Source organism: Chlamydotis macqueenii, chromosome 12 (assembly GCF_036417535.1).
Source record: "Chlamydotis macqueenii isolate bChlMac1 chromosome 12, bChlMac1.mat, whole genome shotgun sequence".
Classification (NCBI taxonomy): domain Eukaryota; kingdom Metazoa; phylum Chordata; class Aves; order Otidiformes; family Otididae; genus Chlamydotis; species Chlamydotis macqueenii.
In genome coordinates, this window is record NC_141567.1 from 15,672,664 (window position 1) to 15,688,058 (window position 15,395).

General features: G+C 41.5%; 1 protein-coding gene across 7 annotated transcripts in view; it reads left to right on the forward strand.

The window, feature by feature from the left end:
* The first annotated feature begins 299 nt into the window (after positions 1–299).
* Positions 300–15,395, forward strand: part of BBS4 (Bardet-Biedl syndrome 4) — a 44,960-nt gene continuing 29,864 nt past the window's right edge. For 4 of the 7 annotated variants that reach the window (XR_015259825.1, XR_015259826.1, XR_015259824.1 and 1 more), the window contains exon 1: positions 1,988–2,054. Coding sequence is in view for 3 of the 7 variants with exons in the window: in XM_086756854.1 (XP_086612980.1) it covers positions 305–328; positions 2,003–2,054 (76 nt within the window). In the remaining 4 variants the exon portion in view is untranslated. Of the gene's footprint in view, positions 329–1,987; positions 2,055–15,395 lie in introns of those variants that run through there. The other 3 variants (XM_086756854.1, XM_086756852.1, XM_086756853.1) reach the window with 1 other exon arrangement.

Here is a 15,395-nt window from a genome sequence, read left to right on the forward strand (position 1 = left end):
TCCCTCCGCGCTGCTGCCGCCCTGTAGCTCTGAGGGGGCCCGGCCCGGGCGAGGCGGGAGCCGGCGGCCGCCCCTGGGCGCTTTCCCGGGGCCGAGGCCTCGTTCGCGGCCTTGTTCCATCTCAGACCGCAGGGGAGCGGAGCGAACCCTTCCGAATAAACTTATATTTTATTATTTTGTTAGTTACGTTGGTGTTTTTTCATGGCAAACGCCAGCCGTCTTCCCGTCGGGCACCGCGCCGCGCCCCTCCATGGTTGCCCCGGAAGTGCTTCCGGGGCCGGGTGGTAACCGTGGTAACGGGGCCATGGCGGAGCCGCAGGCCGCAGCGGTGAGTGGCCGCCGGTCGAGGGGACACCCGGGCCCCGGGAGCGCTGAGGGGGCTGCGGTGGGCAGGGCGGGGCGAGGGGAGGCCGGGGCGGCAGGAGGTGCTTTTAAGAGTGAGTTTTAAGTCTTTGCACAGTTGGTATTGAAAACATAATGGAAATTCAGCTTTGTTCTGACTTTTATTGCGGCCATCTAGTGAAATCTAAGCTTTTCTCGGCGTCCATCGCAGCTCACTGTTCCCCGTGTGTTTGGTGCTCCTGAAAAGTTGCCCTCGATCGGCCTGCGGAGCAGGCTGTGTGGTGCAGCCTCATTTCTTATCGTCAGGTGCTCCTTAGGAAGCCAAATGGCTCTGGAGTAAGGCAGAAAAAAATCCTCTTATGGATAAATATCAGGTTAAATGATGAGCAGCAGAAAGAAGGAATAAATGCTCTCCCTTTTTTTTTTTTTTTGTGGTGGAGGGCAGTCGTTAATGAAGCCCAGCAGGGATCTAACCAAGTCTGTTCAGTGTATCTAGACATGATCTAGGCAAAAGGATGGCTAGAAAGTTATTCAGGTGTGGAGGGAATATGAGAAACTGCAGGGAGGCCTTAGCAGCGCTGAGTGACAGGTCTCAGCATTGAAATGGTGTGTACAGCTTAAAAAAAAGGGCAAATGTATACAAAAATGAGAGGTTTTGTGCTGGTTATTTCTTCTTAGGAATAAGTTCTTGAGTAATTCTGTGAAAATATCAACTCAACTTTTCACAGTAGGAATCAAAAAAGTGAACAAAATGTTAGAAATTATTAAGAAACAAAGCTACTAAAAGCCCCTCCTCTATACATGTGGGTTATTTTCCGTATCTCAGATACTGTACAAGTTCTGATCCCCCTCACCTCGAATAAAAAAACGATTAGAACTAGAAAATGTTCCCAAAACATTACAAGGAACAAGGGTATACTGAATAAACAACAACAAATAAAAAAAATATTTAAGGAGAGAGGAGGCGACACAGGTCTATAAAATCCTGCATTGTGTCTGGGGAAGAGGAGTGAGGAATGTCTCTTCCCCAAGAAACTAGAAGTCAAAAATAAAAATGCTTCCCTGCATAATCACGTTTTTCTTCTGTGAAGGCTTGATTTTTGTTGCAAAGTAAGAGAAAAAAAGTACAAATGCATTTATTTTCCACAGACTGGGTACCTGCTTGTCCGTGAGCTCTGGGCAATATTTGCAGGTCAAGGTTTGTTGCCCGCTGTGTGATGGGACGTCGCTGCACTTGTGCGCCTGCCGGCTCTGATGGTTCCCCGCGAGCGACTTTGTTCTAATTAACTTAATAAATGTTTTATAAGAAATGCTTTTGACTTTTTCCTGTATGATCTCTAATTAGCATCTTAAGTGCTTCATTTTGTGTTTTTACAAGGTGATGATCACTTTCTAGAACCCTGGTAAACGGCAGTGAGCCTGTGGAACAGGAATATACTGTAAAATGAGTGGGCTTATTCGATCTACACAGTGAACAGAAAACTCTCTAGTGATGTGTAGGGAAGACCAGCACTTGGCAGGGCAGTTTGTCTGGCAGCAGTGACGCTATTTTTATGCCCTCTTTTGGGATTTGCCAGTTGTCCTTTCTGATTATTTTGTGGAACAATCTTCAAGAAACCTTGCCTGGTGTGTTTAGTACTCCTCTTTTCTGCCTTTTCAGGTTTCTTCATTGCCAGCGGCTACAGAACCTCCAAAACATCATCCTAAAAAAGGTTTGTTTGAAGATATGATTGTGTTTCTTAAGCCAGTTGATTTTTAACATTTCTTTATAGTGTGTGCAGCTGCCTAGTAAGAAATAAATGTCCACTGGGAAAAGACAAGACTATCTAGACTGTAACCTGCTGAGCATAAGTACTTTTTTTCTGGCATCTGTATGATCCCTAGCTCAGTGCCTTTGCTGGTTGACTTATTGTACGTACAGCCTGCACCATGTTTGCTTATCGTCCGAGACACTGTTGATTTTATTGTGTACATACTTGTTGGGCTTCTAATGAGTTTGATACTCATTTATCTTCTGAAATAAGAGGGATTTGTTCATTTTAGGTTCTTCAGAATAACGTCTGGCTTTAGAAATGATCTTGGGAAACTAATGTTGTGTCTCACTGATTTTTCATGTCACGTTTTCTATGTTTTGAAGAAAAAGAGATGTGCAAGTGAGATGAAAAGAGTCAGGTTGTAACTGGTTTTGATTATAGTTTGTTTGGATTTGGTTTTTCTTTAATACTGAAAGTGATAATTAACTCAGTTTGAGCTGTTGTTTTGAAATCTTGAGTGAATCTGAACTGGAACAGGAACAATTTCAGTTATTGGTTCAGAATGTTTACCTAAAGCCTGATATTTTTTGTAAGGAGTTCACTAAAGCCTGCAGGATAATTTGATGTTGCAGCCTCTCCTTTCTCCTCTTCCCTTGCTCTTGAGATGTGACTTGTCCCAGCGCACATGCTGTATGTTTCCTTCTCTGCAGTACTGAGCTGTGCTCACGTTCCTAGTTTGGATCTGTAGAGACTTTTGCGCCTACCTAAGGTCAGGTTGCGGGGGCGTGTGGATTTTCCTTTCTCAAGTGTTGAAAGAGCCCCATCAATTGAGATTATAATTAAAATTATAATCAAAAGTGAACTCAGCAGTATTGCTAAAACACCAATATACTTACAGCTCAAGTCAGAAGCAGCCCTCCTTTTACCTTAATTCAGGGAAGCTCAGCTGGGGAGCTCTGTACTTTGGCCTTTTTCTACCCTGAATGTGTGATGTGCTTCTCAGAGTGTACTTTGGGAAGAAATCTTCCATGTTTCTAAATTCCTTGTGATGGAGATTGCCTCGGTACTACAGCCTAGTTTCTGCCTAAAGGTTCTTTGTCTCGTGTGTTTGCACTGTGCTATAACTGGCCCTGGGAAGCTGGAAAAACCTCTTTGCTTTTCTTTTGGAGAGGTCAGGCTAACATCACATAGTCCTGATTCTGATTCCTGGCAGCAGAATTCCAGCCCTTGAGCAGGATATTGCTATCCTGAAGATGATGCTTCATGTAGACCTACAGCTGTTGGCTTGCACAAGTCTGAGCCTCTTTTGTACATGTCCCAGAGGTGAGAGGAAGTGATCGCTACTGCTTCAGGCCTGTATGCAAGTAAAAATAAAGCCAAAATTTACTTTTATCTTGCCTGCCAGCTTTTAGAGCAAGAGTGGCTGTTACTTTGAACCGTTAGCATGGCTTCCATGGAGACACTGATTCACTCCTTAGCGAGATGGTTCACCTCCATCCCTTTCTATAAAGATTATGACTCTGATTTCCTCATCTTCAGTAACCCCCACCTTGTTCTGCCTCATCATGCAAGTCCCATCTGTGATATTTGCACTGTTTTCACAGGACAGCGTACATTTGCAGTTCTCTAAGTAGAACATCTGTAGAGATATGAGGCTAATGGTGTTTGCCGGGAGATGGATTATCACTCCCGCGGTCTTTCCTGGCGGGCTGAGGTGTGTTAAATCAGCTCTGCATAAGCGAACGGAATACCTGAAAAAGAAAGATGGGGCCATCAGCTTTGCAAACAAGCCGGGAAGGTGTGCTGGATAGAAGCTGTCATGCCTCTGTCAGCTTGCTTGTTAAACCGTCTGTCAAGTGTGTTCCTGCTTTTAACTGTGCACAGTTCAGTATGGATTGTTGGGGAGAATGAACTGTGACAGTTGCAACTTTCTTAACAGGAGTGCTTCTCCAGGTCCTGCCTGCTGTGTGAGAAAGGACTGCTTGTTCGTGGCTGCCAAGGAGGAGTTTTCTCTCCTACTCAGCAGCATTTTGCATTAGCAGCCCTGAAACAGAGCCAGATGCTTCTTTAAAAAGGGCCACTGATGCTCCTTCAGGTTTTAAGGTTGCAAGCCCGAGGCTGGACAAAGGCCGTGCGAAGGAATCGGTCTGTCTCTGTCACCAAACAATGTTCCTTCCACCACCTTCATTTGATGTTGATGTTCGCACAGCTGCATGCCAGAGAGAAGAAAGTAGCAAATGAAATCCAGTTATTTGTGGCTCTGAATCTCCCTTTTATGCTGATACAACTCAAAATTAACTATGGTGAAGAAAAAAATAATCTATCCTGTGACTGTTGTAGTTCTGTTTTGTGTCTCTTACGGTGAACTGAAGCATCTCCAGTACCTGACACACCTCGGGTAGTTCTTAAATGAAATGCTTTGGAAGCTTTTGTGCTTTGCCATTTAACACTTGACTGTGTTGGCTTTAGTGCAGTGGGCAAAAGCTGATTTGACCTGCCTGATCGTTAATCTCTAGGAAATGAGGGCAGCACGAAGATTTGCAATAGGGTGTGATGTAACAGTGTCCTTTGTACGGGGGTGTGATGCTGGGGCACGTAAGAGAGGAGGGGAAAGAACAAATGTGATGTTGCATGTGCTCTTTTGGAGATTGACATGAAAGAATAGCATCTTTTTCCCATGACAAGTTTTATTTTTTAAATACGATTTTTCTGGAACATCTTAATGAAGTATATGATCCTGTTTGAGTTTGGCTGAGGAGATTCATGGTGAACTTTAAGGAGCCGGGCAAATCTACATCAGTTCCATTTGAATAGAAGAGTGCTGCTAAACTTACTTTAAACTGACATTTTTAAACACTAACTGGTAAATTTCTGTTGCAGCAATTTGCCTTTTTATATTTGCATTGTATTTTCAAGTAGGATACAAGAGTGATAATGAAACTAACATTAGTGCAGGCAGGTCTCTGAAATACAGAGAACATATGGTGTAATAATGTAGGCCCCTCTCCTGTGAACGGCTTGGTGTGGATAAAATTCGTGCCTAAGTACAGCAGGTATTGCAATAACTAAAGAAAGTTGTTGTACACAAAGGTAGTGGAGTATGACCAAGTCATTGCCGAAGTCCTGACTGTAATGGTCACGGTGCCTGGATTCAGACTGTAACAGCTGGCCTGTGTCTGCACCGGGTGGGAGTAAGGTGTTAAGTGTGTATTTCTGAGAGCATGATCTCAAATTTGCAAAAACTGATTTGAATGACAAAATATGAATGTGAGTGTTGTTACTTAACCAGAAAGAACACCAGAAGACTGCGTTTTCAGTCTGACCTGTGATGCAGATGAGAATATGTTGAACCGTGCAACCCGAGAGTTGCACTGCTTCTCCTCACTGTTGCGTTGCTTTCCTCCCGTGGGTGCTACTGTCATCCTGTCTGTGAGACAAGAAATAATGGAAACTTAGAACCAGTGTTTAGCAGCCTGGTTTTGTGGCTCTTAAACAAGAACAATTTTGAGTTATGAGACAGAATTTATTCTTGAATTAGCTGCTGTCAGGGATGATTCATCATGTGGCTTTTAGGTTGCAAAAGCCCAAAAGGTTGGGATTTAAGAGAGTCTGTCTTGCAGGCAGGGCAGCCCGAAGGGAAGATGATGAGCATTGAACAAGCATATAAAGGGTGTGGAGCAGACTGTGGTGGTGGTGGGGAAAGGTGTTGTAAGGCAATCAGGTTAGAAATCTCTAAATCTAGCAATCTAAATTAAAGGGACCGGCAGAAGGCAAACCCCTCGGAGTGTCTTGTAGCTGCACTTGGTGACAACCATTATTCAGCAGTTGACACGTTAGTAGCTAAAACCATTCATTATTTTGTCCTTTACCCCCTGTGGGGAGAACTGCTCTGAAAATCAATTCCCTTTGTTGCTACATCAAGATCCATAACTCTCCCTGTGTTGATATTTTGTCCCCAAGCAATTGATGGTAAAATAAAGGGAGTTCTGTTCCTTGAAGCGATGTAGAGTTAATATCAGCCTGCTGAGATGGGGTTTTAATCTCCTGACTGCATTTTAAATTAATCAGATATTTTCCAAAATGCTTTACTGGGTTTGAATTGAAAAAGGCTGCCTCCCATCTTTCCACTTTCCTTTTGCCACACAGGCCAATCGAGTCATTTTATAGTAACTGATAGTACTGTAGTAGAGAGTGTGCTTTTACCAGCTTGTATTGTTGGTTTTTATGGAACATATCTTGAATTTATTTGCTTTTATCATGGAAAAAGACATTTAGAAAGGAAGTTCTGGGCTCATGTTAGTCTAATAACAGTTCAGAGGTTAATGGAATAATTTTAAAAGCATTTTCGATTTCTACATGAATATTAGATCTCTTCTGAGATACAGTGATGGCTTTTTAATAGCAGGGTAGAATCCTAAAAATATAGATATACTATAATAAATACTCTGAAGCAAAATAAAATAGATTTCACTTGAGTCACTGAGAAGAACTTGAGCAAGAAATCCATTAGAGTGTGAAGAAGGAGAATTCTGAATAGTGCCCAGCCTCCTCTATGTTTATCCAGGGAAGGGTCAGGTAGATAATTTTCAAAGCGAAAATCTCCCCCTTGTGAATTGTAAAAGGGATTAAGCAGGGATTAAGTGTTCTCCCCAGTCCTGGGCATTGGGATATTTTTTGGATGCTTTGTAGGTATGTTTTTTCTAGGATTTGAAGCAAGGAATTCTGCCTTGGATTAACTGTGACCTTTGGCAAAATGCTTTGACTTTTGTTTCTTTCCATTTATCAACCACGAGATTGGTCTAATATTCAATGACAGTATTTGGATGCTGCAGGCTTTCAGTTAAGAAAAGATTTGGAGACGTTAAATGAAAAATATCATATAAACTGATATATTACAGTGCACTCCTTGGCCTTTTGAGTGCTGCTAAAGATAGTATTGAAGGGTGCAGGCGAGATGTATGGGAGAAGTTTTAGAGGAAGAAATTTCAGCGTACCCTGTGGGGTACGCTGCCTGTTGGGTATTTTAACAAGCTCAATGCTTCACATCAGAACACTTCTATAAAGTAAACCAGATGTCTGGATGTTTCAAGGCTTGTGAGTCCTTGTCTTATTTTTTTCTAGGTGAGTTCTGCTTCTGTCTTGTATAGTTACAAGCAAAAACGTCTTGTAAGGTCATAGCAAGCCACTGAAAAGGAGGAAATGAAGTTCTCTGCTTTTATTACGTTCTCCGTTTCAGAGATAAAGTAAGCTACTGACCTGAGATTAAAACAGGTGGTGAAGTAGGTTTATCACCGATAAACACACAAGTGCCTGGTGTCCCTTTGTAAGTAACAGCAAAGTTTGATTAGATTTGGCTATTGCAGATAAATTAGGTAATAGAAATAGGGAAGTGTGTAATGTAAATGTGTGTTTTAAAGCTGTGGTTGTATCCTCTGTGGTAATGAGGGTATTCTTCTTTGTGGCCGAAAGTTACCACACTTTTACCACACAGAAACTTGTGTTTTGGATGGATGACAATGACACGGTATTGTTCATCCTACCAGGGTAGTTTCTTCTGTTCAATTGAATTTTGAAGTATTCTGAAGTGGTGTGTATTATGCTTGTCCAGCTAAATCCCATGTCAGTATTTAGCTCAAATACTCAGTGCTGTCCTTTTCATGTGGGTGTTCATCCTTGAAGCCAAGGATGTAGTCAGTGGGCTATAATAAAATATAATTGCATATGCTGATTGGATGGGCAGTAAAGCTCACTTTATCTGCTATTGACTCTGGTTAGGAAGTGCTCATGACGACAAGCAATCTCAAAATGGGTCTGTTAGATAATAAATAACTTCCAGATTATGCAGAAGTAGATAAGTAGCTTCTGATGATCTGTCCTGTGAAAATGCGTCTCACTCTCTCTTTGGGCAGCTCCCGCATATGAATTGATGGGGATCCCTCCTGCTCCTGCAAGTATTTTAAGGGATCCTCCAAGTATTTTAATGGCTCGAGCACTCTGAAGAGCAGGAACCTTTTAGTACCCCAAGCAGTAGATTCTGTGCACTTGCAGAGCTGATCATTACTGAATTTCTGATATATTTTCTTAAATCAATACAAATCCATTCTTTGAGCCAGCTTCAAAGCTGCCTTTGAACTTATCAGAGTGAAGATGCCTGAGAAATCCAGATAAAAACCAACCCCCTTGAGTTAAATTAATTAATACTTTTAGGAGTGTCGAAAAGAAAAGATGTTAGTGAAAGTGCCACCTCTTGTAGGAGCAAATGCAGTTCCTGTATCTGTACGTACCAATTTGTTTCAGTCTGGCCAGGTGCAAGCCAGATCTTTTAGCCCATTGAACCTACAACTTTGCAGGAAGACAAAGGTTTCTAAATTACATAGATTAGTAATTACATCATTAGTAATTACATCATTGTTTTATATAAGAGAATTTGATATTTTCATCTCTCTATGATAAGTGAGTAATAGCGCTGTGTGTATTTTTTTCAGGATTTGATACAGCTGTTAGTTTTGAATAGGAGATTTAAAAATCTTTGGGTAATTAAATTGTATAATATACTTCACTTCATCCTCTTCTCCGCAGATAACAGCCTGGTAATCCCTGCACCACAAAGAACTGGGAATATTTCTGTTTGAATGTGCTAGCACAGCTCTGCCCTCTTGTGTGTACAGTAATATCTGTGATTACAAGAACAGGGAGTCCTTTGCAGACAGCAGAGCAGGTGTGTTTTTCTATCAAGAGTGGTATCACTAGAATTTTAGTGCTAACTTTTAAATCAGAAGATTCATAGCTTCAGTTCTAGCTTTACATCTTTTGGCTCTTGTCAACCTACTTAATTTCCTCTCTGTAGAGAGGAAAATCTGTATCTGCTTCCTAAGTCTGTTGCAAACTTAATTAGGCAATGAAAAGTGTCATAAAAGTGCCACCCCTTGTAGGAAGCAAGTGTAATCTGAGTCTTTTGAGAATTTGATAATTAAGAAATATATTACACTGGATTAGGATCAGGAGGAGGGTGAAGTCTCATAGCCCAGCTTTAGCGGAGCTAACTGTAGGTTGCAACATACTACTTCAGAATCTCATTTAAATTGGTAAATTTATTTTTTGAAGTTCATTTCAAAGTCCTTGGTTCTAGGCAAGTTTCTTTTGTATTTTAAAGCATTCAACTTTGTACTTGTCTGTTGGTATACTGCTTAGAGATAAAATGGCATCTCCTGTTGTGAATTTAAAAATAATTTTACAAAAATAGTAAGTAACAAATCTAGGCAGGTTGGGATAAATCTTTTTGAATTGAGACATCTCTGACGTAGAGCAAGTCTGAGCAGATCAGCTGTGCTCCGTATTTAGTCACTGGAAAGCCCATCTGATGCCAATCCTCTGACCTCTCCCAGCCACCTATCTTGGGATGCGATGAATCACTCGCCTGTTCCTCTCCCTTATCTTAAAGACAGCCAAAGGCAAGTAATTCAGATATCTTAATTTTCAGACACTTAAGGAAGGTGCATCCCACTGAAGAATGTCAGAATTAATGTTGTCTGTACAACGTGAATTCGAGCCTTTGAGTCTTTAGTGACATAATTGCATGTTGGCTTTAGCCTAGCTCGCCAACATCATCCATTGCACAGGAATGATGGGACAGCGCAGTGAGGGCATTTAAAATAAAATACATCTCCATTATGCAGTATATAGCCAGATGTCATGTTTATCTTCAGCTATCAAATCCCATAAATCAATTCCCTGATGCTGCAAGGTTCTTCTGTATCATACTCAAACCATATATTGTGTGTTAAAGTTTATTGATGGATGAGACTTGCTTGTCAATTTTGGGTTCCCCGGTGCTTGAGGTCTTGCTTTTTCAGTTACCATGCGTTAAGCTGTAACACTTCCATGTCCAGAGCACGGCTGCTGCCCATCCTGCTTACTGGAGCGAGTGCTGGCTGGGAGATGCCGGGTCTGATGGCTTTCAAGATGTACAGCCAAAAATGATGGATGAGCACGTAGTGGCTGCCTTCTGGAAGCCTGGTTAGGTGATTTTTCCAGGTTTGTGACAGAAATCAGGGTGAGGTTTCTTGTCTCATGAGCGGCTTTACAGCATCTTAACGAAGAAACTGTTCATTCACTCCTTCCAGGGTCTCTCCCCTTTGCTGCTGATATTTTAAGCTGCGTAACAGATGCAGCAGAAGTCCTGTGATTTAGTCACTGTTTTTATTCATATTTCTGAACAGTTTCATTCACTGTCTGACCTTGACTCATTTCTAAATTCATCATCGTTAGGAGGAGGCAGGGCACCTAGTGAAAATACTGGTGTGTTCCTGTAATTGTAGATGTGCTCATGTAATTAAAGACTGTCATTAAGACTTTTGTGTGGTAGGGAAGAGTGAAGGCTGCACAGGCAAATCGTCACCCTGGGACAGACATTCAAGGTGAAAAACTTAATCCTGAGGCAACAAGTCTGGAAGACGTTTGTGCATTCAAAAAAAATAAGGTCTCGGAGTAGGTAATGTTGAACCATTTGCAAGACAAATGCATATATTTTTAATATATATTCTTCTAATATAATATGCTTCTGATCGAATATTCATCTTTGGCAGTGGATGAAATGAGGAGAGGTTCTAGGTTCTTCCACTCTGTACTAAGCAGGACGTTTCAAAGACTGTCGGGGCTGGATTGTGGTGCTCTCCCTGTTGTAATTTTATTTTGCTCTTTAAGAGGAAAGCTTTTTCTTACAAATACCCTATAATGATATTAAGTTGAATTTCTTTATAAAATACCTCATACCACAGACGGAGAAAGACTAAGCGTAGGAATTTAAGCCAAAGGAAGGATTAGACAGAAATCCCAAAACTACCATGCTTCTGGTACTGGAATTAATAAGAAGCTGGTTACGCATGTTATTTTTGGGAACGCCTGCAGCCAGTGTTACTTCTTTTGTGGGCGAAATACCTTCCATCCTGCTTTGCTGTGGGAGGAGACAGTGGGTAGTCACCAGTTAATATTTCAGACCTCCTGTGCTATTTGTAGGCCATTTTATTGAGAAGCCCTCTGATGGTGTACTCTACCTCCTTTATTTAGGAACAGCATTGGCAAATAGACACCCAGAGGGAGCTCGATATCCTTCCTGCCTGCCAGGATACTGAGCACAAGGCATCAAGCAGGAAAAAATGGTTTAAATGGCGAAGGTAACAGCTGGGGTGCTATGCCAGGGGTTGGATCCTTAACTATCTCCAAGTGTAGCGTCTGCATCCTCAGGGATTTAAGAACCATTGTGCAAATCAGCCTAGTTTTTCTAGATCAGCTTGCGTTTAAAAGCAAAAATAGAAAAAGCTCTTTCAGATCCTTGCTTTTCTACTGTTCAGAGCACGTCTCTGCTCAGCAGTCAGTACTGATGGTCAAAATTGGCTTGTGCACAGGAAACATTGGTTTTGGTTTTTGAAGCAAATAAAGATTAGACTTTTTCAATTTCCTTTTCAAAGTATGCATTTGTTCCTAAATTTCACCCCAGTGTTACTTGCTTATGTCAAATTTAGGCTTAAATTAAGAAATATTAGGCTTGAATCAATTTTTTTAATGTCATAATGATCAGGCTAGTGTACTTGTCCTAATGCATGTAATTCTCCCTCTCCCTTGTGGAACGGAGGCAGGACTGCAGAGTGGTGTCTCACCAGCCTCGCACTGCTAACGGAGATTTCCCAGTAAACAGACAGGTTCTACCACTGGGAACCTTGCTGTGGCATTGGGAAGTCCAGAGTGGTCACAAGAGTGTATTTATTTACAGATCTTCCCACTTTACCCTAAGGTTAAACTTGAGCAGCACGTACTGGAAGACATTTATATTGAATAACCCGTGTTGGTATTTGTCTTGTAGATAAAAACATTTTTATTTGGAGTAACTCAGAACTTTTAATGGTGTAAGTCAGAAAAAACCACTGAAGTCTGACCCAGCAACTCTCTAAGATTTATGCAGTGTAAACTAACACCAGAAAATGCCCTTTTTTCCTTCACCGTAGTGTATAAATCAGCTTTAAGATACGATTTGCAGCTCTTCCCCATTGCTTTGGCTGATTTTCCTGCAGGGGGAGGTGTGGAGTCAGAAATGTTGCTTTTTTGTTTAAACCTGCTGCTGTTTTTCAGCCTCCTTCCAGTTTTCTCTGTCTGTTGTGAAGCTATTAATACACAATAGGAAGATCACAGCTATGAATTATGGCTTTCTTGCTAGCACCAGAACTGTATATGATGAGTTTCATTAACCCCAGCTGACTGTAAATAACGAGGAACCATACGCATTTATTGTTTGATTTAAAGGTGTTCCAGCAGCAATTTGCACAACAAAAAACAGAGGGAAGGGGATTAAACAGAGAGAATGGCGACAGCAAAGGGCTCTCTCCTTTTTGCTGCTGTTTATATCCATTTGACAGGTATTTGTGTACACAAACACCTGTATTCTCACATACGTGTGCATATACTCACGCAATGAGTGACGTACAACACATACAACCTCCTCTGGGTGGTGATTTTTGGAGTTATTTTTCATCGTTATTGAGTTTTGAATACATTATGTCTCATACATTTCAGACTCCAAGGATGGATCTGGGCGTAGGAAGGACAATGTTCCTGTATTAGTTTTCTTTCAAAGCTCTAATGTATTTATATTGCTGCTTTCTCAATAAAAGCCTTTGGGTATCTGAGTAAGGAAGAGGATTTCTTGTTAAATCTCTGTACACCAGCCTAGCTGGGAATTTGTAGGATGCTCCTCTGATAGCAAGACAGTTAGTTATTTTTAAATCTAAAAACCTTGATATTAGAGCTCAAAAATGCTTTCTATCTGTTACTCATACCTTATTTTGGAAAATGTGATTCCCTGGCAGTGGTGTGTTGTTTTATAGTAGCTATTTGAGTTTGTGCCGTATTATTTTACTATTATTTTTGTTTAGAAGATACTCCCTACATCTCTTTCACCGGATTTACAAACAGTAGTGTAATTCCTGGCACTGGCAGCTTGTGAAGCTCAAGGCAAAAAGGAGATAGGCGCAGCTGGTTTCATCCTCGCCTTCCCCTCCCTATCAGTGTTTATTTAACACGGCTGTGAGAGCACCAAGCTTCATTTTGGACTGTAACCACAGCTATGCCTGGCCGTAAACCGTCCCCAAGCTCCGCAAGTGGGAATAATTATAACCCTGGCAATAATGTCAGCAAATGTCTCCAGGAGGCTGAGCTGGGAATTGAGGGATGGAGCGGATGTTGGGTCTGAAAGACTTTCATGTGTTGCCTCTCGGGTTTGGATGGTCCTCTGCAGTGAATTGTCTTTATGCTGTTGTGAGTTTGCTGTTAAGCCGATGACCAGAATGACTTTAAAATGGGAAATGAATCTCAAATTGAAAAAAATCCATCTTGCTTCAGTGTGTTAGAGTGAGCCTGGCCTGATGATGGGAGATAATAACCTCACTCCCTTGTGGCTTCGCCGCAGCAAAGCTTCCCACTTTGATTTTTCAGAGCAAGATGCACCGTACCGAATTCTTCTTTTGGTGCAGCTCTATTAATAGCAAAACATTACAGTAGTGGGAGGCTTGAGTCATTGCCTCTGTATTATTAATTTTGAAAATACCTGTGTGCTTGAATGCTGTTTTCAACATGCAATTTTTAATTAGGATTTGGAAAGGGACAGTTGAATCAGGATCAAAATTAGGCCTTTTGGACAATATTACCCACATATGTGTTACCCCGATGGATCCAGACCATGGCTCGTGAGGGTATTGCAGAATAATTAAAAAAATACTTTCATTTAATTGTTTACTGAAGATTTTCTGCCCTCTTCTTGTGCTATATGTTATGTGTAGTTTAGGTTATTATATATTTGGTCTGATGGTATGTTCTTCCTTTTGTCTTCTTCAGTCTCTTGCTCCTCTGCTTCTCCTCTATGCTCTTCTTGCTGCTCTTGCTCAGTTCGCTGCATGTTGGGTTGCAAAGCTGCAGGGACGTGGAGTGAACTGGGGCTCAACCTCTTTCCACTAAGCTAGGGTGGAGGAAGAGCTGGCTCTGACCTGTTTTTTTTAGTATGATGAGACTAAAATGTGAACTTGAGTTCCATCTCCACCCCAGAGATCTGTAGCTGATCTGTGCTTTTCACAGAAAGGGTGCCAAGGTGCTCCAGGCAGCTGGAGAAGAGAAGGTGATGAGTGAAGGGCTGTCTGATGGCTGCAGTTGTTGAAGTCCATGTTGCTGTGGCTGTAGCCACAACAGAAATGATCTCTGTGCATCTGGCAGTTTCTTCCAGAGGACGGCTGGTGCTTTAGCAATTGTTCCCACCATGAAATCTGATAGGAGCCTTCTGGGGCTTTTTTCCCTCCTTTCTCTTTACAGCAATTTCAAAACCCTTTTATTAAATCTAAACTCCATTGTTTGATAGTTACTATCTAAGCTATAATTACCCAATATGAAGATGCAAGCACAAAATAATTTCTTAGGGAGATTTACACAAAAGGGAATAACTCTGATTTTTTTTTTTTTCAGTCCTTTGAGAAAATCTGTAAGAGGATGAATAAAGCGAAGACTGATGATAGTGCAGCACAGATACAAACCTGATGATCCTACTCCGATTCTGTTGGGGTTTCCGCTCCAGCGGCTTCCTTAAAGGAGCATTGTCAGAAAGAAAAATCACATTGCTGGAAGTGGGTTGTGCAATCAATCACTGGCCACCGAGAAAGTGGGGGATCATATGAATTCCCTTTTGAATTCAATCAAAACACTTCAAAGAAACTGGCATTTCTCTCGGCTGAGGTATTTAATAATATATTTGGTGCCTGGCTCCCTGTCGCAGTTGCTTAATGAGACTAGAATTTTGTAATCCAAGAAAAGAGAGGCCAACAGATAATTATGCAAGTTATAAACTCTTTTCACTGTAGATACCAAGTTTTTGGATAATTGCATTTTCTTGGACTGGCCCTTGAGCAGATTGATTTACAGAAAATAATGGCTTTTTTTTTTTCCCCCACACTGCTGGAATGGTATAAACTACCGTTTTCTAACCTGTAGTCCCTGCATCCCTGCAGTGCCTGAATTATTTGCGAGGGCTCTGTGAAAGGTGACAAAGAAAAGCATGTCTTTATATGATCTGCAGCAGTTACATATGAGAAACTTGCAAAGGTGGAAAATTGAAGAATATTGAAAAAAGTGGAAAATTGCAGTGGAGGCAGCCTGAGGAAGTTGACGAATGTGCTCAACTCCTCCTGAGAAGCCAAATTGGGTGGCCTTTCCCCATGCGGAAACCTTCCAAGCGACCGGTTGCAGCAGTATGTGTTCCCGCCTCTA